Source organism: Pochonia chlamydosporia (genome assembly GCF_001653235.2).
Source record: "Pochonia chlamydosporia 170 chromosome Unknown PCv3seq00010, whole genome shotgun sequence".
Classification (NCBI taxonomy): Eukaryota; Fungi; Ascomycota; class Sordariomycetes; order Hypocreales; family Clavicipitaceae; genus Pochonia; species Pochonia chlamydosporia.
In genome coordinates this window covers 355,092-381,032 of record NW_019154045.1, presented here as the reverse complement: position 1 = coordinate 381,032, position 25,941 = coordinate 355,092, and the positions used below count along the sequence as shown (strand labels likewise).

At 49.0% G+C, this 25,941-nt stretch overlaps 11 protein-coding genes across 11 annotated transcripts; 8 read left to right on the top strand and 3 right to left on the bottom strand.

Moving 5' to 3' along the window:
• Nucleotides 1-482: 482 nt before the first annotated feature.
• VFPPC_10250 (cysteine-rich secretory protein family domain-containing protein) lies at nt 483-1,151 on the top strand (the record flags this gene model as incomplete). The annotated part of the gene is made up of 1 exon (XM_018288648.1): nt 483-1,151. The coding sequence occupies one exon, from the start codon at nt 483-485 to the stop codon at nt 1,149-1,151; it is 669 nt and encodes a 222-aa protein (XP_018137274.1).
• A 1,331-nt stretch (nt 1,152-2,482) lies between these two features.
• Nucleotides 2,483-3,010, top strand: VFPPC_14738 (double zinc ribbon domain-containing protein; the record flags this gene model as incomplete). The annotated part of the gene is made up of 1 exon (XM_018292506.1): nt 2,483-3,010. The coding sequence occupies one exon, from the start codon at nt 2,483-2,485 to the stop codon at nt 3,008-3,010; it is 528 nt and encodes a 175-aa protein (XP_018137275.1).
• A 437-nt stretch (nt 3,011-3,447) lies between these two features.
• VFPPC_10251 (ankyrin repeats (3 copies) domain-containing protein) lies at nt 3,448-5,313 on the bottom strand (the record flags this gene model as incomplete). Its single annotated transcript, XM_018288649.1, has 1 exon — nt 3,448-5,313. One exon carries the CDS (start codon nt 5,311-5,313, stop codon nt 3,448-3,450), a length of 1,866 nt encoding a protein of 621 aa, XP_018137276.1.
• A 940-nt stretch (nt 5,314-6,253) lies between these two features.
• On the bottom strand, nt 6,254-8,398 carry VFPPC_10252 (amino acid permease; the record flags this gene model as incomplete). Its single annotated transcript, XM_018288650.1, has 6 exons — nt 6,254-7,015; nt 7,110-7,428; nt 7,514-7,599; nt 7,749-7,955; nt 7,996-8,187; nt 8,255-8,398. 6 exons carry the CDS (start codon nt 8,396-8,398, stop codon nt 6,254-6,256), a joined length of 1,710 nt encoding a protein of 569 aa, XP_018137277.1.
• Nucleotides 8,399-9,502: 1,104 nt separating this feature from the next.
• On the top strand, nt 9,503-10,904 carry VFPPC_14739 (cytochrome P450; the record flags this gene model as incomplete). The annotated part of the gene is made up of 5 exons (XM_018292507.1): nt 9,503-9,784; nt 9,839-9,952; nt 10,016-10,411; nt 10,480-10,655; nt 10,706-10,904. 5 exons carry the CDS (start codon nt 9,503-9,505, stop codon nt 10,902-10,904), a joined length of 1,167 nt encoding a protein of 388 aa, XP_018137278.1.
• A 464-nt stretch (nt 10,905-11,368) lies between these two features.
• On the top strand, nt 11,369-12,199 carry VFPPC_10253 (short-chain dehydrogenase reductase family; the record flags this gene model as incomplete). Its single annotated transcript, XM_018288651.1, has 1 exon — nt 11,369-12,199. The coding sequence occupies one exon, from the start codon at nt 11,369-11,371 to the stop codon at nt 12,197-12,199; it is 831 nt and encodes a 276-aa protein (XP_018137279.1).
• Nucleotides 12,200-14,711: 2,512 nt separating this feature from the next.
• VFPPC_10255 (benzoate 4-monooxygenase cytochrome P450) lies at nt 14,712-16,926 on the top strand (the record flags this gene model as incomplete). Its single annotated transcript, XM_022428702.1, has 6 exons — nt 14,712-14,735; nt 14,954-15,113; nt 15,199-15,371; nt 15,523-15,778; nt 15,841-16,189; nt 16,293-16,926. The coding sequence occupies 6 exons, from the start codon at nt 14,712-14,714 to the stop codon at nt 16,924-16,926; spliced, it is 1,596 nt and encodes a 531-aa protein (XP_022284011.1).
• A 401-nt stretch (nt 16,927-17,327) lies between these two features.
• VFPPC_14740 (epoxide hydrolase 1) lies at nt 17,328-18,809 on the bottom strand (the record flags this gene model as incomplete). The annotated part of the gene is made up of 5 exons (XM_018292508.1): nt 17,328-17,417; nt 17,466-17,621; nt 17,683-17,727; nt 17,782-17,902; nt 17,980-18,809. The coding sequence occupies 5 exons, from the start codon at nt 18,807-18,809 to the stop codon at nt 17,328-17,330; spliced, it is 1,242 nt and encodes a 413-aa protein (XP_018137282.1).
• Nucleotides 18,810-19,830: 1,021 nt separating this feature from the next.
• Nucleotides 19,831-21,484, top strand: VFPPC_10256 (fungal specific transcription factor domain-containing protein; the record flags this gene model as incomplete). Its single annotated transcript, XM_018288654.1, has 2 exons — nt 19,831-20,514; nt 20,588-21,484. The coding sequence occupies 2 exons, from the start codon at nt 19,831-19,833 to the stop codon at nt 21,482-21,484; spliced, it is 1,581 nt and encodes a 526-aa protein (XP_018137283.1).
• A 402-nt stretch (nt 21,485-21,886) lies between these two features.
• On the top strand, nt 21,887-23,260 carry VFPPC_10257 (amine oxidase protein; the record flags this gene model as incomplete). Its single annotated transcript, XM_018288655.1, has 1 exon — nt 21,887-23,260. One exon carries the CDS (start codon nt 21,887-21,889, stop codon nt 23,258-23,260), a length of 1,374 nt encoding a protein of 457 aa, XP_018137284.1.
• A 725-nt stretch (nt 23,261-23,985) lies between these two features.
• On the top strand, nt 23,986-25,161 carry VFPPC_10258 (hypothetical protein; the record flags this gene model as incomplete). The annotated part of the gene is made up of 1 exon (XM_018288656.1): nt 23,986-25,161. The coding sequence occupies one exon, from the start codon at nt 23,986-23,988 to the stop codon at nt 25,159-25,161; it is 1,176 nt and encodes a 391-aa protein (XP_018137285.1).
• Nucleotides 25,162-25,941: the final 780 nt, after the last annotated feature.

The following is a 25,941-nucleotide window of genomic DNA, read 5'->3' as shown; positions in this document are numbered from 1 at the left end:
CTTCGAGGCCGCATCCCAGAACTCTGGTACGCTCCTGCAGAGCCCCTGACAACAACTTCGAGTGTGGGCAGGGCCAATGGAACTGCAATTTTAACTTACCAGACATGTTTGGCTGTACACTATATACTGTGACTTTGCAGACCGTACACAGGTCTTTGCACCGGTTATCAGATGAGGCAAGAGGTATATACGTATTCGGAGCTGCTCAAGTAGGATGGATCATCCCTGTAAGACTGGGGATCGCCCGTCTCAGATTGAACGAGGCTATTTACTACAGTATTCAACTGATCATGTAATTTCCATGTTTGCTTTGTCGCTCACTGTAAGGTACAGCCTCTGCCACGTATATAAGTCAGCTCGTAGCTACTGACAAGATTCAAACATGTCGCATCACTCACAATTCACCGACCCTCGCCGTTCCTTAAACTCGCTATTGATACCAGGCTTCTTACTTTGTTACAAACTTCCCTTTAACCGCCACAATGGTCCGTCTTAAGCTGTTTCTCGCAACAATAGCCATCAGCGGCTTCGCACTTCCTGTGCTGGCGTGCCCGGCTGGGAAGGTTCATACCGTCATCACCAACACCACAGTCACGAGGCTTCCGACTGGCGTTATTCCTAGCAATCCTCAACTCAGTACCCAACGACCGAAAAGACCCAAAACATCTCTAATAAAGGCTATATCTACTGCAACACCGACTCCGGCATTACCCATCACGACGCGCCGTGCACCACCCATCTCTTCCCCCACCGATGTTCCATCCGGGGGCAGCAATTCTAGCTACATGGCAATTGTTGACAAATGGCGTGCGGCAATGGGGCTAACTAGCCTCAAGCAGGACAGTCGTGTGGAGAGTAATGCTCTTAAAACGAGTGAGAATAGTGGCGGGAGCCTTAAGCATAAGATCTTCCCCGGATCAAGTGCACAGGTCATGGCACCAGGAAATCCGGACAACTTCGAGAGCGTCTTCGTCGGTGGCTGGCTCTGTGAGATACCGACACTTCCCGGCCTCGGTGATGCCTGCCGCACCCTGAGCAAAGGCTGGAACCATGCCGGCCAGACTGGACATGCGGAGATCTTGACCTCGAAGCAGTACTCCAAAATTGGGTGTGGGTTGGCTTTGGGAATATGGACCTGCGATCTAGCTTAGACACACAGCAAGTTTGTGTTCCCCTTTCTTCATATCCCCCTGGCGGGCCGCAAGGAACAATGGGAAAGGGCTGGGGTATAGTTTTGAACACAAAATCACAGAGGCTAAAGTTCTTCGGACCGGCGCTGAAGTTCTACAAGATGGCCCTGTTGAGCTTCAATATTTATCTTCTTTGTAAAAGATTAGTTGCCTAGCTCTTTAGCTAGCAATAAACAACATTTGATCCACACAACCTTTTGTCGGATGCTGCACAGGCGTGTCTATACAGTCCAACGACGAAAGAGTCGAGGCAGCCAGCATGCCGTAATATAGCGTCACATCGCAGTGGATACGGAATAGAAATATGCAGTACGACGGCAGGTAGTAACAAGATGTGAGTATTTGAAGTTGGTTGCTCATGATCAATGAATGTTCCGCTGCTTCTGCTCCGTACAGTGTAGTCTCTGAACAACAGTTATGCCAGAGATTTCTGCGTCCTCTGGCAACAGAACTAGTCGCTATTGATAGGATTGGCGATATTAGCGTCGGCGGAAGAGACCCCGACTCTCCGTAGGCAGATTGACAGGTCGGTTCAACGGGCATCAAGAGTTCACCTCGTCTTCGGCCCAAAAGTCTAAGAGTTTCGCGAGGTGGCTTTGGGCGAGACCCATTGTGGTCTCATTCTGGGGGCGCAGCTACATTCCTCGGTTTGCCACACGCACCTATGAATCGCAAAGCCACTTCAGCCATGGTCATGATAGCATCATCGCCATGGCTGAGCAGATCCTCGCGGGGAAAGACGGAACTCAATTCCCTGTAGCGTTTGGAGTCGTCAGGGCCGCGACAGGTTTGCGTTTGAGACCTCGGCTGGCTTGTAACTTGACGATTGAAGAACAACAATGAAGTTCTGAAATTGATGAAGAAAAGTCCGGTTCCGTACTTTCTGCCGTGATTCACTTGTTGCGGCAACGCTCGAAATTAAGGTTCAATACCATCTTGTCGTGGCGCCAGCCATCTCAACCGGTCAACCCACATGCCTTCTCCGCTCCCCGTCCAGTTCTTGTATAAATAGGGCATTGAGACTGAGAGCTTACGATGTTGCTGCATACGCTTTACTTTCCTACAGTCTTTGTAGCAAGCATTACAGAGTACAGATAAGATTTTGTTGCTTCATTGCGGGTCATCTAGCGACTTCCATCGATCTCACCGTTGCTTTGTCTCAGATCCTAAGCGACTAACACCGCCTCTATCACACATTCATATACCATACGGCACTGGGGCCCTTTTACAAAAGAATAAATACCACCCAAAGAGATATTCTAGTCCATCACGAGCTGTAATTTACCGACGCAATGTTCGGCCGGAGAAGACGCACACCATTCCTCACTGCCGCTGTTCTTGCTGGAACCGCCACTGCAGCCTCAAGACATGGCGCCAGGAAACAGTCTGAGATGGAGTCCCAGAGGCAGTTTCAGATGGAGCAGGAGGCAGAGTTCAGAAGGAGCCAAGACGACCGAGAACGGGTGCGAAACCAAGAAGCCATCGATAGGGCCGTGAACGAAGCTCTGGCTAAGCAGCAGGCCAACCAGACAAACCAAGGCAACCAGCAGTTTTCTTCTCCTCCTCCAGTCTTAATGCAACCGGGTGGTGGCCCGCCTCCTAACTATATGGCCGGCGACGAATACATGACTGGACCTAACCCTTACCTCCAACCCGGAGCTGTGCCTCCGCGACCTCGAAGCACTTCGGCGGCCGACTCTGGCATATTATTCTGCTCGGGATGTGGAGGCAAGTGTGGCCTTCAAGACAGGTTCTGTAGTCGATGCGGTCGATCTCTTGCGGCCGTTGCGTACGACCAGCCCGAGAAGCAGGCAATGTGAGAGGACGTAGCAGTGGACTTTATTTCCGAGCGTGTATTGCGGCAACTTGCTTACTGAACTCATTTATGATTTTGTTGCTTTATGGATTCCTACAAGGTGTTTATCTTTTCTATTGTTGTTTTAGGGTTAGCTATTGCGCAACAGTACTCGCACATTCCGGAAGTCCATATGCATAAGTTCTAGAGTGAGTACTTGATCGACTATTTGGCAGGAGTTGCGGGAAGAATGGCATAGGTTACATGTAACGCTATTGACTAATGTTAATTTACATTTACTGTTATTTTGGGAAAATGACTCCATCTAATGCAATTGCTGGGACACCCTGAGACCTGCTGGTTTGGCTGTGACTGTTTGTGGTAATATACAAGCTGAACGAGGGAGCCCAATGAGCAAGACGTGTATTCTAAGCCGAATCTGAAATTGCGTTGTAGAAATGGCTATTTTAGCTTCGTCTTCCCAGACTTTTGCTCGATTTGTCTCAATAGTCTGCGAGGTAGGGAGTTGAACTTTTCAAGCAGCTTGAGAGTCACCTCTTCGGGAGAACCCTTTCCGCTACTGGAGCTTTGCCCCTTTCTCTTTGAGATAGCCTCAGAGACAACCTGCTTTGGCAGGTTCTTGCTACTGCACCGATCTAGTACCAGTTTGAGAAGCTCCGACTGCCCCTTGTCAGCGGATTCGCAAGCAAAATCAAATGTAGAAACACCATTGACGGCGTAATCAAGCCGTACGCTGTGTTCAAGTAGCAGCTCTATGTTTCGAATTAACTCGCTGTCAACTTTCTCGTCTGTATTGGCAGACCGCTTCCAATGGCAGTGTAGTAGCGCCGGAATCAGAGCAACCGCATTGTCGGCTGATCCTGGAGTAGAGGCACCTGCAGAGCCCTGACTCACTGTAACTTTGATGTCGACTTTTGCACCGGCCGCAAGGAGGACGTTTGTGCAATGTTCATTGCGTGCGGCAGCCATTGATAGAAACAGTGGTGGCCCATTTGCGGTCGTGATGCTGCCTTTGCCGACTTTATAACTTGAGGACCACTCCACGTCGGCCCCTAGTTTGATAAGATGAGACACGAGCAGAGTTTGTGAATGCTTTAGTTCGTCAGAGGTGACATGATCCGTTAATACTTTGCGGAAAAGATTGTTCAAGTCTTGACTACCCAGTGATTGCAAACCACCGCTGCCAGCTTCCAGTAGTATCATGGCTGTGCTGTAGTTTTGGTGATCGATAGCAATGGCCAGTGGCGTACCACCAGAACTGGGCGAATCAATTGGACATCCAGCGTCGATTAAAACCTTGATCACTGCTGCAGCGCCCTTGCGATCAAATTTAGACGCCGCAAGTCGGTGTATTGGCATATCTCCACGTGCGTTGCGGCCTGTGACGTTCGTCTTCAGGCAACGCATAATTCTTGATACAAGATCTGCATCCCCAGTTTGAACAGCCATATGCAATAATGTATCTCCTGTGTCGTTGTATTGCCGTATAGTCAAGTCTTTCGTTTTGTCCAGTATGAGGTTGACACCGTCCACCCGCCTCGACTCGGACTCCATAGCAGAAGAAAGACTATAGGAAATTGGACAGTTGCCGGTTCTGTCAGGTTCCATAGGAAATGTTTTGCGAGACGGAACCCTATCAAAGAAGAGTCTAATGGCTTCATCGTGGCCCTTGGACGCAGCGAGATGCAACGGCGTCTGTTTAGCTTCGTTTTTGCTCCAATAGTCTCCGCGATATCGGTCAAGAACGTGCTTCAATATGTTGACGTCCCCATGCTGCATGGCTCCGTGAAGAAGCGTATCTCCTTCGTGGCTATACTCTTCAGAGTATACAATCTCTTCCCTTGTCAGTAAATCTTGACATATTCGCGTCGCGTCGCTCCCGTTACTGAGTGCGTACAGGAGTATCGATGTGCTCATTGCGGCAGTTCTCGTTTTGTCAGCCAAGTCGAGTAATTCAAACCCGCATCTGTACAAAAAGTTGAATGCCATTTGTTCTGCTGAGACCAAATATGCACCATGTTGAATAAGTAGTTCAGCAGCCTTGTATAACTCCCGTGGCTTTCGAGACTCGGCATGCACCAAAGCAAAGTGAAGAGGATAGAATTCACGGAAAGGGAACACATTCTTCCATTTCGTGTTGCAGTAGCAATATGTTGAGGAGCCGGCATTGACGTTTGCGCCATTTGCGAGAAGGAATTCAACAACATCAACCAGGCCGTGTTTCGCAGCTATATGAAGTATGGTCGCCTCGAATTTGGCATTACGGAATCTGCCAACGCCGTACTCCTGTGATTCTTCACCCTTCATGACAGCATTCAGGTCTGCACCATAGCTAAAGGCCCGCTTGATCGTGCCTAGACGGCCCTCTTGTTGGACTGCCCATAATAGACATGAAAGCTGAGTCTGGGCATGGCCAGGGAAGATATTTTGCCAATATAACTCCGGGTTCAAAACGTCATGCAGGCGACGGCATGTACGAGCAATACGAGACAGGCTGGAGGTCAAGACCGGAGATTTGGAGCAATGTGCCAAAGATATCTCTGAGGGCGAAGAAATCGAAGCATAATGAGCAATTTGTAACAAAAACTCTTTGGGAAGGGAGGTCAAGGACGGTTTCTCCATCTCAGCTCATCATGTGTTGGGGCGAACCGGTGGTTGTGAGATAGAAAAGAGAGGAGACGGCATGATCTGTGCCTTGAATTGAATATAACTACGTGTCTCACGCGACAGCCCGCTCAGTCAATCGGGTGCGTTACACGCAACAGCAAAGACGGCCAGGAATAGAACAAAGAGCCGGAGACGGGGTAGGTAACACTGCGCGACGATGTGTTTTGGAGATGGAAGATGGTCAGACAGAGATGGAACCAAGGACTCTTGAGAGATGATCGATGTCAATAAGCTATTGCTTTAAGCCCTTGTCACATTAGTCGCTTGGCATCCCGCTTAATGCGGCAGAAGTTGGTGTATGGTCATGACTCGTTTTAGATGCCAGCAAAGTGCATTGAAGCGCATACGTTACACTTCTCACAATATGTTCATGTAGAGACAGTTTGGAATACTTCCAGCCATGGCATTTAGTGTAGTGTAGCTACGAAGAGCCAGCCCTGCCGACAAAGAAGACATGAATATCGGGCACCTCTGGCTGGTGATGTATATGAGATGCGCACATTACGATGGCCGAGAAATAAGTGATTCTTTTCATTTCTAAAACAACATCTACATGGCATTGCTTTTGACAATGCTGCTGTCATTGCACTTCTTCCCTCAAATCCTGTTGGCTGCTTGGGCTTCTTGCGTTTAAAGTTTCTTGGATTCGTTCGCTAGGCAGCCAACGCTGGGCAGGAATAAACCACCACGAAATCAATGCAAAGATGGTTACAATTCCCATGATTACCGGTGCATAGTTGAGCGTTGATGCCGATACGGGGAACGAATACGGCGAGTAAAGTACGGCCACTACCCACCCATTCCACAACACAGCAATAGCCTGAAATGGCTTACTCAGGCGTCCTAAACTCCACGCAGGCTTTGGAAATTGATTCGGTGTAAGAAAGAGGCGACCGAGGCAGATCAGACCGTAAGCGGCGGCAGATGGTACGCCGGCTGCGGAAACCAGAGAGGTGAATGCAACGGCGGACGGCAATATTGTGCAAGTAATGATGGATGCCACGCCCCAAACTACCAATACTGCATTTCGTGGTTGTCCGTCAACTACTTTGGATACCCAAGAAGAGTATGGGAGCACGCCGTCTCGAGCAACGGCAAAGACAAGGCGTGAGGCGGCAAGTACTGCAATGGCAGTGTTCTGTGATAGAGTCAGATTCTGGTCGTGATTATTGCGACAGTTGCCGGATACAGAGACAGAAGGCTCGAGAAATAAACTTACAAACCAAAGAGCAACAATGCAGATGATATTCATAAAGATGTGGCCGCCATCTCCGAGGACTGCAGCGTACAATGGCACAAAGGGCTGGGCACCGCCAAAGTTGAAGAAGATTTCTGCTGGCGGCTGCAAATGGAAAGGGGTTAATGGAGTTGCACCATTTAATAAACACAGGTCATTTAAAGCTTACCACGCAAAAGAGAAATAATATTACGACTGCAAAACCTCCCAAGCCGCTGACAACAGTACTCCAGAATATGCCCTGGGCAGCCGCAACGCTGGCATTGCGAGTCTCTTCTGCCACATGGCCTGAAGCATCAAACCCAATCAGAATTCCGGCGGTGGCCAGATAAGAAAGGCACCAATTCCAGCCTGCGGGAGCGCCGGTTCCATTGTAGGTAGTCATGAATGCATCGTGGGCTGACCGGAACCCATATGTTTTGGAAGTGGCAATGGGAAGCCAGATCATGTTCAATACAAAGTCAAGCAAGACGGATGATGTTGACAAGTAAAAGATCCACTTGAAGTAGCGAGCTACTCTTATTCAGTATACACATAGGAGTTTATCTGTGGAATAGGGGTGACTTACGAGGTAAAAGGTTCCAGATTGCAGCCAATGCTAGCATAATCTCTGTTGCAATCCATTGCACTGCACGGAACTTGACACTGGAGGCGTCAGAAGGAAAGTCGAGATTAAAAACTACAATCTCCTACTAGAACATTAGTACAACGTCTCAAAGAGTGGCAAGTTGGTCTCATACTGAGAGCATGTAGTTGACTGCAGACTGTGTGTTGCCTGCCAAATGTGAGTACTATGTTAATAACCAATCTTCATCCAAACATGAGATAACTAACTGGCACAAAACGTTGTCCAAGCCGTAGTACTCCACCACGCAACGACGAAGCCGAACAACCGACCAAACTGTGGACCACCAGCTTCAGCTGCCCATAGATAGATGGAGCCAGCCAGGGGCAGTGATGAGCATATTTCCGCAATGACAGCCGCAGTTATAAATGTAAAGACACAGGTGACAATGAAACTTGTCCTGTAGTTACTGTCGTTAGCCTGTTCTCAGTGATGGGTGTTGGGCATTCTACCAATAAGCAAGGTTGCCACCAGCAGCAATTCCTGTTGAAAACGTCACTCGAACGCCACCGATAAAGTACAGAGCAGCTGAAACGATTAGCCATATTATGTTTCTTCCAAATCTAATAGATTTAAGTACCAAATGTTGTTGCAAAATTGTGGAAAACGTTGAATGTTCGATGTAAGACCTATGCCAGTTAGTGACACCACTCTGGGTTGAGCACGGAGAGGTTGCTGTACAGGTTTGTAGCCAAGACTTTCCTTTAGGAGTAGTTAGCAGCACGTTCATTGGGCAATCTTTTCAGCAAATAACATACCAACACTCGAGAATCGGCCGTTTTCTCTTGTTCAATGTCCTTGTGTGACTCGCTTGAGGCGGCGCTGGCACTTTCACCTTCAGGTCTATCTACTGGGGTAGTCATGTTGAACCATACGCCGTGTGAAACAGAAATAGAACATAAAGATCGAAAACTGTCCCTTAAACTGTACCAACAAGATTAATAAGTCTCATCATGATATATCAAGCGCAGATAATTTAGGCTCAATGTAGAAAATTGCGAGCTCTCCAAGGCCACAGAAGAGGATCCAGCTGCCCAATGGGCTTGCATCCGAGTTGCGCAATAGGAGATAGTCAAGTCCGGAGCCCGCGGGCTATGTCGATAGTTGAACAAATGCGTTATGCTATTGAACAGACTTGTTGTTGATGATGAGAAGAGATTGAAAATGTCAGCAATGGCGGGTCTGAAGCGTCGATTTCGTGGATCACGTCATTGAGTGGACCGATACGCAAATGGCCCAACGCCTCACAAACTCAATTAACCCTGGTTATCGTCCGGTGTAAGTCATCATGAACTGGTCGGCTCCGACCGACTTGACGAGAATAAAAGACAAATGCAGTGGCCCTCGGCTTGGTAAAGACAAACCAGTCTGGCATAGGTTAACAACATGGCCTTTACTCTTTGGCTGGGACTAAGTTTACTTTTATACATAGTCATCTATTTCACCAAGGTAGTCATTCTTCACAGCTCGCCATGAATCAATACTAAAGTACTAAAATTGAGTAGATTATTAGCCGAGTCCATACCCGACCATTATCCTTGATACCTGCCGCAGGGTTAGGAGCTTCTTACTCCCGTCTGTTTTGGACCTTTCGACGAGAGCTTCGAGGCACGCTGACATTAGACTTGCCAGCCATCCACAAAAAGCTTGGTTGGTGCAAAACTTTATAAAAAATACATTGCTATAGTATCACTAACTCTAAAAGGGCCACTCGTGAGAATCAGCCCAAACGAAATTTCTTTCTATTCCCTGGAAGTGTATGATGTGGTGCACAAGGTAAACAGTGGGTTCACCAAAGACCCTAAGAATTACGGCCAATTCGTGCAGAATGAACATCCTGCTCTGTTTTCTATTATGTAAGGATGCCCTTCTTGTGTGGAAGCGCCTTGTTGACATTGGCCCTCAGCCATCCTGATGATCACACCAAGCGAAGGCGAATCATGGGGCAGTTGTATAACCGGAGTAAAATGCCGAATCTCGAGTCCTTAATGTGTCGCCACATTAGTGAGTTTATCAAGACGATTGGATCACGAGAAGGACCGTTTGATGTAGCAGTTGCATGCCGCGCCCTTGAGGCGGATATTATATGTGCGTTTACCTTCATTTGGACTCTCACCAGTGCTCTGCTGAACATCTTTGAAGCCGAATTCTCCTTTGGAAAGACCATTGGAGCCATCCGGGCATGGAATAAAGGCCAGATTCTAGACACCATTTCCAAAAACGATGAAAAGGCAAGCTTGATGCCGTTGGTAGGTTGCCCAGCTCGTCGCTGCTTCGATATCCCACAATACTCACTTCGTCAGCTTACACATTACCCGCTACTGTACAAATTTTGGACTCTCTGGGAGTATCTAAAATGTCAGATACAAGAGACCGAAGCTACCTCGTATTTACAAGGGCTCGAACAATTTGACAAGGTGAGTAACTCGAAGTTTTGAGGCTGGCTGGCAACCAAGTACTCACCAGCAGGCACCTAACAGTGGTCATATGAGGCATGGGGTTCCAACTTCGACATTCAAAAGCCAATCAAGTCGCCATTTCCGAATCTCATTCGATCAATGGTCGCCGCTGGCTTAGCACCGCAAACTGCACTTTCGGAAGCAAAGGAGAACATGGGGCCGGGAACTGACACGACCTCTGGATCTTTGGCGCATATTCTATACGCACTTTCACACAATCCCCAGTACCAAGAACTTTTGTATAACGATATTTCCAGAGAAGAGTTTACAGCGGACATGTCAAGGCTGGAAAACATCCCTCGGCTGAAAGCCTGCGTCAAAGAAGGGGTTCGATGGGCTGGCACAGCGGCCGCCATGCTTCCATGCATCGTTCCAGCCGGTGGTGTGGAGCTTCATGGCCAAGTAATACCCGAAGGAGTATATATTCCCATTATTTGTGCTCCGGATTGCATGCGTGAGACGCCTTGCTAACCCTTTTTTTACAGACTGTGCTGACATCTTCTCCAACTTGGTACCTGCGAGATGCGGAAGCATTCCCCGAGCCTGACCTGTTCAACCCATATCGATGGATAGATGAAACGGGGCGCCTAACGGAGAACAAACTAAGGGACCAGTTTTACATACCATTTTCCAAGGGCACAAATGTGTGCATTGGGCTTCAGTAGGTTCTTTTGAATCCTAAGGCAGTCCGCGGCTGACCTTCTGATTTAGCTTCTCTTACTACGAAATATATGTTAGTGTCGCAAAAGTTATTGAAAACTTTCTCATTCTACCGCAAGATGCCCCAGAATGTGTCCCAGTCGAACGGCAAGCAGTTCGTGACTGGAACCTGGTGCAGCTGCCTAGACGAAAGGAATGGGTTGCAGCGGTCTTATTAGACCCTTTATTGATTAAGCTTGTTCCTCGATGAGGTACACCTATAGGCGGACATCTGAATTCAGGCTGTTGGCCCCCTTTTTTGTTTCTGATATCTATAATTTTAGAGTGGTTGAGGAGCTGATAAGAAGGGGGACAACCATTGATAAAAGATGTTCAATCACGACAAAACTCGGTGATTAGAGAAAACTAGTTGTTGGCATCGCCACTTAGCTGTAGTCTGATGATGTTGTGAGCTGTTACCCAATTACACAAGTATGGTAGGGGAGCTTGCCGTCACACAAAAGTGCAAAGCTACACCACGTGTGTGTCACGACATATTAAGTAAACATCACAAATCTTATCGGGCGCCTGGGAATCTCTTGCTACCCAACTACTAGCACTTATGCCTTGACACCACCCGAGGAAATTACCATCACTTCCAATAGCACTGTTAGCAGAATCTTCCGACACCAAACGAGACCTAGACGGTAAGCGCAGTCTCACGAAAAAATCAGCATGGACGTCCCCGGGTTCGCCCTGATTACTGGAGCAGGCTCCGGAATTGGCAAAGCCTGTGCTCAGGCTTTCGTGGCCGAAGGTAGCGCAGGCGTCGCCCTCTTGGACATCAACCGCGAGGCCATATTGTCGGTGCACAGGGACTTGGAGATGGAAGTTACGAAACGACAGGAAACCGAGACAGAAAAGCATGAAAGTTGCAAGATTCTGTCGTATGAAGTGGACGTAACAGATGAAGAGCAAGTCCATCTGGTCATCAAGGAGGCAGCAACTCGCTTCGGCAGGCTTGACTACGTCGTCAACGCCGCCGGCATCAGCATCAAGCACGCTGGTGGAGCGCCCTTCGTCATTACCGAAAACTGGCATCACGTTCTTGACGTTAACCTTAACGGAACCTTCTTCGTTCTCAGAGCGGCTGCGCAAATCATGCTGACACAGGACAAAACATTGTCCTCTATTGGCCGTAGACCTCTGCAATGCGGATCCATCGTCAATGTGTCATCGATATTAGGGCAGGTTGCCATACCCAGCTACACCGCTTACACGGCATCCAAACATGCCATTATTGGCCTCACACAGTCGGCCTCGCTGGACTACGCCAAACACGGTCTGCGCATAAACACGATTTGCCCCGGCTATACAGAGACCCCTATGACGCTGAAGCCCGGTACCTGGGGACAAGACGTAGTCGTGGCTTGTGAGTGCGTGCCAATGCGGCGGATGGCAGTTCCCAAGGAGATTGCAGACGGAGTGTTGTTTCTTGCTGGTGGACGAAGTTCATATGTTACTGGTTCTGCACTCGTTGTCGATGGAGGCCATAACGCGAAATGAGTTGATCTTGGTTGAATTGGGGCTGGGATGCAGACTAGTCAAGGTTATTCTTGTCATCTTATCTTGAGCAATATTCGTAGTTCATGAATGGTATTCTATAATGCGTTTTACTAAGTGAATTTCTATTCCTGGCCTTTCCCCCCTGACAAGCCGTGCTGACCAAACCGACTCCAAAACCCGCCCAGAACACAGCAACTCCATTGATAAACACTTGTATAGACATTGAATTCTATATAATCTATGTTGTTCTCATACCTCATACACCTTGTTGGTGATAAAACAATTCTCAACAAACCAGTCTAGGTCAACCGGTCCTCGTAGTGGTGCTCACAGTCACCTCCTCCGTCACAGTGATACCATTCGACTGTTTATCCCTCGAGGAATTTTTAGTGAGAATCGCCTCGTCGCTTTCATTCTCGTTGTTGGTATACATAATGCTAACCTCGTTAAACGGCCCATTGATACCGGCCCTCCTTTCGTCCACTTCCAAATGGTGAGCTACGCCAGCGGGGGCCTTTGGTCGCCACAGTTCGTGTGAGTGGTCTTCAGTTGCTCGACTTTGTTTCTTGTATCTTCCGAGAAAGTAGGATCCATTACTTGAAATCCGTTTCCTGACGCGTAGGTAGAGCGGGATGATGCATGGGATGGCAATGCAGACGAGAGTAACAGACATCTCGGCTGCACACCAAACTACCAATGCTACCGTGTCTCCTGAAACCGGACAAGATGTCAGCGTTATACGCCGGGTTCAAAGTATGGTTCAAGAACAAGAAGCTCCTGTAGAGTCAAGGCCGGGCTACGAGCTTACCTGTATAATTTGCGCTCCCTAAACCCGTGAGGTTGATGGTCCTGATGATGCCACAAACACCAGCACTGAAACGAAATTAGAATCGTCTCATGGTTATGGGTTGAAGGAATGACATGAAGACATACAATATTCCAAAACTCAGGCTCACACCGACAACAGCCTTTTCTTGTCGTCGCATCTCAAGGCTATGCAGAAATATCCACGGGAAGATAGCAAAAAAGAAGTCTACTAAAACGCAAAAAACTGAATTGTGAATGTATCAGCAACGTGATATGCAATGTTGGGCCAAATCGTCCTTACCTCCCAGTAAAATCGCCCACGGAACTGGCTGTATGATGCATCGTCCCTCGACTCGTGGATCGAAGATGCGCTGAGCCGGCAAACACTAGATGATAGAGTCAGACAACGACAGAAACAATAGAGTGCGTCTTGTTTGGACTTATGTATTACCTGCAACCAGCACAAAATGGCTGTCAGACATGAGGCAAAGCAAAGAGAGCCCCCGATAATCCAGATTGATAGCCGTTGCCATCTGACCACCACGATGCGCAAGAGAAACAGTGCCAGTGACATCTTGCTCATTCCCATGCCAACAATGATGAACGTCTGTCCTATTACCTCCCACTTGTGCGCTGTAGCTCCGTCGTCGAGAGACAGGGTGCTTTGGTCCTGGCCGAATCCATAGTTTGCAGAGATATGAACGAAGAGGTTGTGAAAGAACAAAAACAACTGCGCACATGAATCAATCAGTATTCGACTATTGGATATTGTATGTGACGATGCAGGACTTTTAGGTCGTGGCAACTCCCGAGTCCCCAGGAAAACATACCCAACTCCAAAAGTACATGTGGTCATCGGCTCCAACGCATCGAACAATGAACAGCCTCGTGTAGAGTCGAAGAAGCAAGAATATAAATACGATCGCTGTCATCTATATACACAACAGAAGTTAGTCGATTCGTACGACCCAAGCTATATTTGGCGAACCAGGCGTTCCTGCAAGCGAGAGCTTGTCCGGACCAACAAGATCATGGTGAACGCATAGAGGGAACCAAGCGGCTGCACAACATACCACCCACATGATGGCCAGAGTCCGAGGAGCCTCGCCGCCCATCATTTTGGCGAGGTTAGCGAGTTACATGAGACCATGGAATCATTTGGACCGGACGTGTAAACGAAGTCGACAACGAAGACATTGGCACAGACAGAGAGGCACAAGCCCAAGACAGCAAAGAAGAAGCGAGAAAACGGTATTAAAACACTCACCAACAAATGCCAAGTCCTCCGTAATGCAAGAAGGAGTAACAGGCACAGATCGACAAACGGCGTAGCCTCCAGATTCCTGGCTGCGGGTGGCCGGCGTGGCGCCGAGTTGACTGACGAGCCTGGACTGAGCATGTTTCCAAGCCAGAACATGCGGAGCAGAACCAACATGCATATTAATCCATGCAATTTTCCTTGTGATGGAGAAATTGGGGGCTACAAGCCGTGCAATAGTCAGGGTCAAGGAAGCGGAAACCCCCAGCACTCGAGCCGTGGTCCACTTGACTGCATGACTTGAACAGGGACTAAGTATAAGAACCGTTAGCCGAGTTAGCTCGTCCATGGTTAAAATCCATGCAGAACCTTTAGTAGTATTAGCACTCCAACTAGGACCAGCGGCCCGCCGCAAGTCCCCTGTCTGGGATATTCTGTCTCCTCACCATGGACCGAAGAATTTCGAAACAGGTTCGTTGGTCCGAAAGCAATGATGCAAGGAACTCATAGCCAAGGAGTGTGCCGTGTCCGGTCTCTGCCGAGCTTCATTGGCTTGATGGTGTTTGGTATTTCCAAGAGTCCCGCATCTCATGCGCATTCTCAAGTTCTGTCACAGTCACACCAGTCACAGTCGGCCACACGTAATACTTTGCTTGACGGGATCAAAGCCATTTGCTCATCAGTTTCAGATTATGCTTGCGGGGATATTGGACACGCTGAGAGGTGCTCTCCAGCCCCGTTATGGACTGATAGAGGTTGTGGCCCTTGTTGTCTTGGCGTGGGCCATTGGGAGAGTGTGGACATACTCAACATCACCATTGAGAAAATATCCAGGACCATATCTTGCAGGTACGAAAAATTCTATAAGAAGCGTGAACTACGAAATTCAAAGCTTGCGTAGTTGCCAGTAGCTAATGAACAAACGTTGTGACAGGTTGGACAAACCTGTGGAGATTCTACCATGTACTGAAACTCAACTCTCATTTGGTAGTTGACGAACTGCACCGTAAATACGGTCCAGTGGTTCGCATTGGGCCGAATCTGCTCAGTCTTTCAGACCCTTCACTGATTAAGACGATTTATAAGTTTGAGAATGACTGGGAGAAAGTAAGTAGTGTTGACTAGACAATTTGCGCCAACAAGCCTTCAAAGTGGCCAATGAAATCTCCCATCAAATCAAGGCCCTCAACAGCCATTACACTATTTTCTTTGCAAAAGCACGACCCGTGGAATATTGTTGACAAAGATACGTATTTAGACTGAATTCTACCATGGTGGTTCAACAAGATCATGGACCGGCAAAGTCACATACAACATATTCGGCATTTCAGATAGAAAAGAGCATGCTAGAGTCAGACGACCAATTGGCAAATTATACTCCATGTCTTATGCCCTGGGTATCGAGAAACATGTCGACAACGCAATCTCTCAGCTGTGGGAAGAACTCGAAACTCGCTTTATTGAAGGCCAAAACAAAGGAAAATCATGCGAGTTGGATCAATGGTTCCTATACTGTTAGTAACTGATGACAATTTTTTTCCGGTTAGCCAGAAACAAACGCTGACAGACATACTAGATTGTTGGGACGTTGTTGGCGACATCACCTTCAGCCAGCCCTTCGGCTACATGAAGCACGGTTACGACTTTGACGGTTCACTAGCGGACTCTGAGATGGCCATGAATTATCTTGCCACTGTTGGACAGATCCCAGTTTTGGACTTTGCGGTCGCCCAAAATCCCATCTTGAAGCTCCTTTCCAAAGCACCATTCACGACGGCAAATACAATTGCGCGGGAACGTCTCGAGAACAGACTGGCTGGAAAGGATGGGCATATACACGATGTTGCGAATCCTGATTTCCTGGACGGGTTTATCGAGGCGCAAAAGTCGCACCAGGATATAGTCACTTCGGGGCAACTTCAGAGGTGAGTGTGCATTCCGGTTCCAAGGTAACTCGTGAGAGTTGCTCTTCGTAACCAATCCCACATATCTCCCTAGATGCTAGCAAACTGATGCTAAAGAAATTAGCTATCTTCTTATAAACCTCATTGCAGGCGCCGATACAACCGCCATCACCCTAACAGCGACGGTATACCTGGGTCTCAAGCATCCCAAAGTGTGGCAACGTTTAGAAAATGAGGTTCTAAGCGCCAAATTACCAACAGATCGACCGATATCGTACAAAGAAGCTCGTGAGCTACCCTACTTGGATGCCGTGATACGTGAGGCAATGAGACTTCACCCTGCAGTCGGGATGCCGCTCGAGCGCTACGTGCCATCCTCTGGTCTTCACTTGCCAGACGGCAGTTTCGTCCCAGAGGGATTCATGGTAGGAATGAACCCGTATATTGTTAATCGGACCAGTCCCTTTGGCGAAGACAGTGAAGTCTTTAGACCAGAGCGCTGGCTGCAAGGCCCTAAAGAGAGCGTCGAGAAGTACAATGAACGGCTTCACGGAATGAATAACGCGGATATTACGTTTGGAGCCGGCAGCCGTATGTGCGGTGGGAGGCACATTGCAAATCTGGAAATATACAAGGTCATTTCGACGCTTGTGCAGAGATACAAGCTTGAGCTTGTTGATCCGGAGAAGGAGTGGACAGTGAAGAATGGTTGGTTTTTGAGGCTGTCCGGTGTGAATGTCAGGATGGAACGTCGATAATTGGGATGTTGCTCCGGGCGTGTGAGTGGCAGGCATCGGAGGGTACTGAAGAAACATGAGAATGTATGAATATAACTTCACTTTTGCAGGGTGATGCGATTCCATGGAATTCAAGTAATAACTTCTGCCTTGGTCTCACGGTGCTCCATGCGTGTCGTTGGGCATAAAAGTCTCATGACGGACAGGATCACAGTCAATACCAGTGACTTGTGTAAAAGTATCTTTGAACTCCTGGTACTTCGCTAGATCTAGCCTGTGCGATCTCTCCACATCCGTCATGTTTGCCTGGGAATCCTTGTCCTGCTCCACTGTTCAATCTGACAAGCCAGTTGAGAGTATATAGACCCGCGACATCCCACGACTTCGTTCCATCTCACTCCATGTCATTTTACATGGCAATCTCACTCTCCAGACGCCGAGTCGCCAACCCTCCAAGCCACCTTGATATACTCCTCCACATCAGCAAGTAGCTCATGTGGCTTTTCCATGGCCTGCACAAAGTTAGAAAATATTCATGCTTGCACCCACAGCTCACTTACCGCAAAATGGCCGCCTGCGTCGTGTTTATTGAATGTCACAAGATTGCAGCTCTTTTCCGCCCAGCTTTTTGGTACGGGGACAATCTCATTGGCAAACAAAGAGTAGCCACATGGTTTATCGACGTATGGGAGTTGAATCGCCGTTAATTTTGAGAACTAATAGAGGTTAGCTCCTGTTTGTTTGCCCAAGGGTTGGGCTGTTGTGTATAAAACTTACGACACTCGTTCTCGCAATCTTGGGCTTGTCGTGCGCATTGCCCAGCTACAGAGCATTGTTAGTGCGTATCTTTGAAGTGCGCAAAAGGGTGCAACGTACTCCGCGGTTGTGATACATGGCTCGAGGAAATGTATCCGTCATCCAATACAATGTAACACTTTCGAGGATCTTGTCGAGTGGGACATCGTCGTCGGTCCACGCAAGAAGCTTCTCTCCAATCCTGCACTCCATGTTAGCGACTACCCCAATAGCTCAAAGTGATACTGGTGAGTTCAGTAGGTTTGGCATCATACTTACCAACTAAGCAGCGCCAACGGACTGGCACTCAACGCAAGACCAATAGTTGCTGGCCGCTGGCCCTGCTCCAGCGCAAATCCATTCGCTGTATCCATGAACTCGGTGGCCTTGTGCACCGCTAGCTTTTCGTCATCGGACATGGGAGGATTCTTGTCTAGTGGCGGCGTGCCCATCTGTGTGACGTGCATTCCCTTGCACGCGTCCTGCTGCAACGCGAGCATTCGACTCACGAAGCTGCCGACGTCACCACCTTGAACCAGGTAGCCAGAGCCGAAGCCCAACCCAAGCATCAGATTATGCATCGCCCCTGCTGCCAGGTCAATACCGTAATCAACGTCCAGAGGAAGGCTGGAAGAGTAGGCGTAGCCGGGAAGCGAGGGCACAATGACATGATAAGGCAAATCCGCGGGTGAGTACTTTTGCTTAATGAGGTCCAGCATGTCAATGAAATCGCAGACTGAACCCGGCCAGCCGTGGAAGAAAGCTATTGGAACGGCATCTTTCTTTTCAGAAAACAGAGCCAGGAAGTGAACATCGATCGAGTTACCCTCAGAGTCTTGGACCGTTGTCTGGAAGTTGGGGTAGGAATTGATGCGATCTTCGTGTTTTCGCCAGTCAAAGTCATTTAACCAGACATTTTTGGCATTTACAAGCCAATCTCTCTTGATTCCAAACTTGTTTCCGGCATTGGTGTTCTCAAATACCGCGGGGCCAATTGGAGATAACTCCAGCAATTGCCTGAAGTGTTGCAACTTGGCCTCGTCGACGTGTGCTTTGAACGGATGGACATTGAGAGTTGCATTGGGCGGGATGTTTGCGTAGTCTGCCATCTTATGGTGTAATTAAAAGTAAATGAAGTAGTGCCGGGTGAGTAAAAAGAACACTGCATGAGATGATGATGGCACTTTCATGCTACAAAACAAGACGACATCTGTCAGTGTAAACACAAATATATATATCCCAGACGTCTCCATATATCGATGTCCAAGGTTGTTCGTTGGAATAGTAGGCGTACCTCGAATGTTCTCGAAAATTCGAAGAATGTCCCTACCGCTTATGTCTCGTGGGCGTCTGGGTCATTTTGGCATGAGGATGCCAGAGACAATGTGTTGGTGTCGCAGGGTATTTCCCCATCGAGACTTGACGTGTGGCAGCTGGAGCTGTGCGATGTAACTTGGGGCCTGGTGAAGGTGGAGGGTGACAATTGACCAGCATTGACGATTGGTCTGGCACGGTAATGATTGGTTTCGGTAAGTCCCGAGCCTGTTGATGATGATGATGGAACTCATTCGTCGGAACTGGTGTTTGCTGCCTTGTCGCGTCAGACTGGATGATGCTGTCTGGTCTGGTGTGTGGGATGACAGACGAACATTGAAGCTTCCCCAAACATTTGAACGCCAGGCAGCACAGAAGTATCTCAGCCCTCCAGTGACTTGCAGCACATGTAGCCACTAAAGCTGCATGTGGGGCCCACACAACCAGCGATGTCTTGAGCCTGGACTGGCTGGATGACTGGAGATCAATTGATGGGATTGGCCACGGCTAGATAAGAAGCTTCGTCGCTTAGATAAGAGCTGATATCCATCCGTCCACTGACATCGTCGACGTGATGACGACTGAGCTTACAGTCCATCATCCATCTTCTCAGACTTGCTTGCATTGCTTTCCGTCGATTTGACAGATGGCCTTCTTTCGACGGACGGTAACCGTCCATGTTCAAGCGTCAACAAGAATGCGCGTAGATAACCGTGCACGCCTGGGAAGTTGAAGTTCACACATTCAGAAATCCACGAGACATACAGACGCCACGACCAGCCAAACACAGCCCAACCATTGCATCACAACAACAAGATGCAAGCCCAAGTTGAGGTTTCACAAGGAGCGGCGACTCGGACAGGTGCTCCTTATCCGACCAAATTCCGATTAAGACACTCTCGCACCAAGTCAGGTTGCCTGATGTGCCGCAGACGCAAGAAGAAATGCGACGAGACACGACCACATTGCTCGTCATGCCTCAAGAGCAAGGTTCCCTGTGAATGGCCAGAGACGACATCGGCTGGAGTTCAAGATCAACGGCAGGCACAGACACAAGGGTATACCCCAAAGTCTGCACAATACGGTCTATCTAATCGTCAGAATGCAAATCCCTTGACTCTTGTCTCTCCGTCATTCAAGTATGGCAACCCTGCTTATGACTTGACGTGCGATTCAAGCCGTCTCTTACAACACTACGTAACCGAAACAGCCGCCATACTCGCAACGGGAACACCAATTGTCAACCCATTCTTGACCTGTGTTGTCCCCAAAGCTTGCTGGGATCCGACTTTAATGCATATTGTCTTGGCTTTAAGTGGTGCTCACCTGTCATACAAGCTGCCCTCCGGCGATGATGCGACGCGTGTTGAAGCGTCAATGCGGAAGCACTATCTACAAGTCATTCGAAGTGTGCAAAACACAATCGCCGTTGCGGACTTCAAGAACACAGATACCATTTCTCCACTGTTACTAACGTTGGCCTTTCTGTGCCACTATGAGGTATAGTCATTTCGGTTCAATATCATCGTCCCCAAGGCAAACCGTATAACGCCGGAACTAACACTGATTGCAGGTTCTAGCTGGATCACCGACTTCAGCCTTGTCCATGCACCTTGCAGCCCTCAGCCAACTGTTTCATCGCCTGTCCGAGAGCCACAGAGCGAAAGCTCCGAGTCCAAATGATCCGACGGACGAGACCGTAGCTTTATCACTCGAGGTGCTACTGTACCTCGCTTTCAGCAATGTGATCTTGCCATCTCATGCGTTTAACTCACCTAATGCCGTTCCCGACCAAGTCGCAAACTCGTGTTGCTTGCTCAGCCAGACCTTGTCGTCCAATGGGGCCATTTTCGCTGGCTGTCGTGGGCTTTTCGAACTCATACCCGTGGCGAAAAGCCTACACACTTGGCGACTGGCAGAAGAGCAAGCCGGCATTGGCGCTCCTGGCACAGAATTTGAAGCTGCTCTTGATGACCTGTCCGGCAGAATCAGTGGCTGGACGTTGGAAGGTGACGAAATCCTGCAACCTCCAAGCGAACCAACATCCGTGAACCATGATCGCTTGGTTGAACATGAACAACAAGCCATGGCGGCAGAATGTCTCCGCCATGGTCTGCACATATACACTCTGGTTGCGCCGTTGGGCTCATCTCCCCCATCGCCAAGCGTTCGACGGTCGGTAGAAAGCCATGTAGCCGCTGTTGTGGAATTGTCGGAACGGCTGGAAGGGCTGCCGGCCTCCTCAAACACCCTCTGGGCGATAGTTGTTGCTGGATCGTGTTTAGAAGATGAGGGATGGCGACGTGAGTTGGCAGCCGGGCTGGTCAATTCAAGATTCCAGATGAGACACCTATCTCTTATAAAGGTGGCTCTCGAGAAGCTCTGGGAGGATGACGATCCGCGAGCGTGGGGGCCTCATGGGCTAGAATTCGTCATGAGGAAACATGGCCTTTCGATATCCATCTTGTAGTGTGACCAAGCTTCAGTGCGGGAGACTTGGGGTCTGATTCGACATGTGTAATATCTTGCATGTTTTAGACGGCATCCTCGTAATTTGTAACATGACCACATTCCACTTAAGTCGAGCAAATCGTCGTGCGTCAAGTACGAAAACCAGGCAATTTTGTGAGGCACTGCCAAGCTGCTTAGATTGCGGCTAGATAAGATCTACGCGTCCCGTAAGCTGGGGAAAACGCCAGATTAGCATCAGCCAGCTTACAAGACTGTGGCGCCCAAAATATTAGGCACAGGCAGATGAATATATAACTAGACATTTCTCCCATTTAACCTCAGCTCCCCGTCCCTTCAAGAAATCTACAACTCTTATTCCTCACGTCAGCCAAACACTCACCCACACCCCACGTTGTCTCTAATGCCCACCAACACATACGACTGCATCATCGTCGGCGCCGGATATGCCGGTCTCTCAGCTGCAAAAGCGCTCTCTGAAAATGGCAAGTCAATCCTCGTCTTGGAAGCGCGTGATCGCGTCGGCGGTCGAGCATGGACAAAACACCTCGACGACGGAACATACGAAGACTACGGCGCCATGTTCCTCGGCGTCCAGCAACCCAACATGTACAAACTAGCATCAGAATATGACATTCGCACATATGACGTCCCACTCCAAGGAAAGAGTGTATTTCGGTATAAAGGCCAGACAAAGAAATACTCGTCTGATTTATTACCTCCCCTGCCAATATGGGGGCTCATAGACGCAGGTCGCGTATTAAAGACGTTTGAGAACATGTCCGCCAAAGTCAACCTCGAGGAGCCATGGAAAACAGAAAACGCAAAGAAACTAGATCACCAGACGCTGGCAGAATGGGTGCGCCTTAAGTCCTGGACACGCAGCGGCAAGGATATCATGCGACTTCCGTTTGAACTGATTTGGGGTGCGGATATTTCGCAGGTTAGTATGCTGCATGCCCTTTGGTATTGTAAAGCTGGAGTCAGTCTCACCGTCTTGTCGACGAATGATCAAGGTGCGCAGATGCAGCTCATGGTGGGCGGTGGACAAGCAGTCGCGAATTGTATCCAGAAGCAACTTGGCTCAGGGGCGGTGCATCTGGAAGAACCTGTCACGGCGGTTGATCATCAAGATGAGGATGAGCATGTTGTAGTGAAGACAGCAAAGGGTGTTTATACAGCAAACCGTGTTATTTTCGCTACACCACCACCGATTATCCTCAAAGTGGACTTTACACCACCTCTACCCACCCAGAAAGTTAAGCTCCTTGAGAGTATGCCAATGGGCAAATACTGGAAGATCATGGCGACGTACTCGAAGCCATTTTGGCGAGAAATGGGACTTCGTGGGGAAGTCGTCAGTCCAGATGGATACATTGGACTTATGAATGACGTTTCACCTATTGACGGAGAGTATGGCATGGTTATTGGGTTTATAGCCGCGTCCAAGGCACTCGCGTTTCTGGAAATGACGCAACAGCAGAGAGAAAAGATCGTCTTACAAGAACTAGGAAGTGGTTTCGGCAGCGAGGGCGGCAAGCCAACTCGTTTGTCCATTCACAGCATGATGAATGAAAAATGGTCAGGCGGGTGTCCCGTTGGCGTTCCCTTGCCTGGGACGTGGACCAGTTTAGGAGAATGGGTTCGGAAACCAATTGGACGTGTTCACTGGGCTGGAACGGAAACGTCAACTAGTTGGAGCGGGTATATGGAGGGAGCTGTGTGTTCTGGGCTGAGAGCGGCGGCTGAGGTGATGGCCGTGATGGGCAAGAAATAGCTTACTATTTGTGGTGGATGTATATTTAGTCCTTTGGGTAAGTGGAATATAGTATGGCGATTGGGCTTCATTTTGGCCAGGTTTGGATGGGCTGCTGTACACTCTACTCTAAATCTTGTCAGTTGGCGAGTTTCTTTAATTTGCATTTTGTTACATTTTTGAAAGAAATCACAACTTGAAAAGGCACAAACTCATTTTGTGTCATGTTATAGCTTTGCCAGGGTCTCACTTGCTGCAAAATGAGAAGAGGTCTAAGCAGACGTGTTTGATAGGGTTGATGCCCCATCTTTCCTATTATCCAAGCCAATACATCAAACAAGACTCTTATAAGGAAATGTGCTAAATGGCATGAAGTAGTTAAACTCCTTTGGCTCAAAGAACCAGATAGACATTCGTGGAAGATTTTGCAAGACCACGCGACCTCATCCGGCGAGCTCGTACGACTGTTCGGAGACTCTAGTCTCTTACTGGTATTTGCCGAAATCCTCCTCGTACTGGGCTACATGGCCACCATGGAAGCGATGCAGACCGTTTCTCCTTCCATAGACTTGGGTAATTACAGAACGGGCAGCGTAGCACTGTATACGAGCTCTCTCCCATGTCAAGTATAAATAGAGGCGAGCGAGACACCACAATGTCTGGACTGTTTCTCCTCATCTGAGATCGCGGAAACGCCTGTACTACATCAACCGCAGCCAAGTACAAAGAAACATATATACAGAAACATGCGATTCTCACTTCCAACTTGCCTCCTAGGAGGTGCCGCACAACTAATGTCGGTACAGGCTAACCCCGTGAACCAGCTCGTCGAAAGAGCAGCCAGCCCCGACATCGTCACCGGCGTCATGCAGGATTCATCATCGGGCAGCCCAGCCGCCATTGTGGTTCACGATGTCAACGGCAAGCCCAGCTGGAAATGGACCGCGGCAAACGCCATTGCGCAAGGAGTCTCAAACCAGCTACAAAAGTGCTTAACTTGGGACGCATACTGGATGCCTGAAGTCAAATGGGCAGCCAACGGCAGAAGCATCCTCGCCATCTACCACGGCGCCGTCGTCATGATCAATCACCATCCGGGGGAATCCAGCGACGGCAAGATTACGTTTGGAAAGTGCATCTTGCCCAGCATGAGGAACAGTCACACGGCAGAGCTGCTTCCAGGCCACAAGGTAGCTGTCGCCACCACCGACGACGCCAACTCGAAAGACAGCATCCGGATCTACGACCTGGCAGCAGGGCTTAAGGACGACATCCAGCCCGTCCAAATTCTCACAGGCACTGTCGCGGTCCACGGTCTCATCTGGGATCGCCAGGACATCACTCTCTGGGCGGCTGGAAACGACGGAAACCCGGAACATGCTGGCTCGAAACCGCAACTGAGTGCGTACAAATGGGATGACAAGAAGGGCCTGTTCGGTCAGACATCACCTACAATCTCGTACCACCTCAGTCCTGGCTACCAACTGACGACTGAATGGGACGGCTCCAGCCATCAGGATTGGGCGGAATGGTCAGAAGGTTCCCACGATGTCACCGGCATCCCTAACCAGCGCAAGCTTCTTGTGGCCACGGATTTGGACCTATACGTTTTCGACTTGGCAACACGTAAGATTGAGCACGGTCAAGACGTCGTCAACAAGTACGTTCCAGGGTTCGCGCCTATCGACAACCGCGTCGGCAAGAATGGCCATCGCATTTCTCAGTCCGACATCAAGAGCGTGAGCTTGGCATCCAACGGCGACTTCATCTACGTGCAGGCGCCGTGGCAGGGTCCGGCCCAGGGGTACCAGGTCAATCGTGTCTCTGGTGGCAAGCTGCAGAGCCCTATGAAGTTTTCTGGCCAGATGTACAGGAGTCGTTGGTTCCAGGATATTCCTGGTTGGCCCAAGGCCAAGTACTGAGTGCCGACCGCGGAGAAACAGCCGTGCAAAATTAGACTTTGCATGTAGAACCAGAGGGGACTGATCCTCATGGAGTTTGGATTTTCTACTCCTAGCTGGGGTGTGTGTCTGTGCTCTTGTTCCTTTAGGCTGGTTTGTTCCTTGCAGTTGGAGATCTTGGTGTGCTTGTACTCCGTAAGCCGCAAGAGTATTCGAAGATAGAAAAAGAGTTGAGAGTTGCAAAAGTTTATATTTCCAATAACTCAATAAACGCCACATTCTCTAGCATCCAACAAACATTCGGAGAAGCAACGGCAACTTTCCGGTGACCTCTCCTCTATTTTTGATGTGACGAGATCAAATTTCCACAACGCACCCCCAACTTCGGCAAAATGGCTTTTAGCTCGCGGCCCGATATGAAGCAAGGTTCACCTTCCCGACCGAAATGGAGGGGAAGTGGAGCCAAGTGTGTGCCGTCCCAAGGTTCCCAACACTGTCGTGTGATATAATTCGCGGAGGAGTCAAGACAAGAATGCATCTCGACCATTTTGGTTGCATTCCCGTGTCTTGACTGTTTAGGGGTTGGGGTAACTAATACCACAACGGCAAATAGTAACCTAGCTCGGCTGTCCAGCCTGGTCGGGTTGCATAAAAGCAATGTTTCTGGCATGTGCTGCGAGTCGGGTGAGGAGCTGAAAGTAGAATTGGATCCCTGAAGCGGATATTTAGCAAACCTTATCCCATGTTGCCACAGATATGAAGCACGTCCAGGACACAAACAGCCAGGACACACATGCTGTC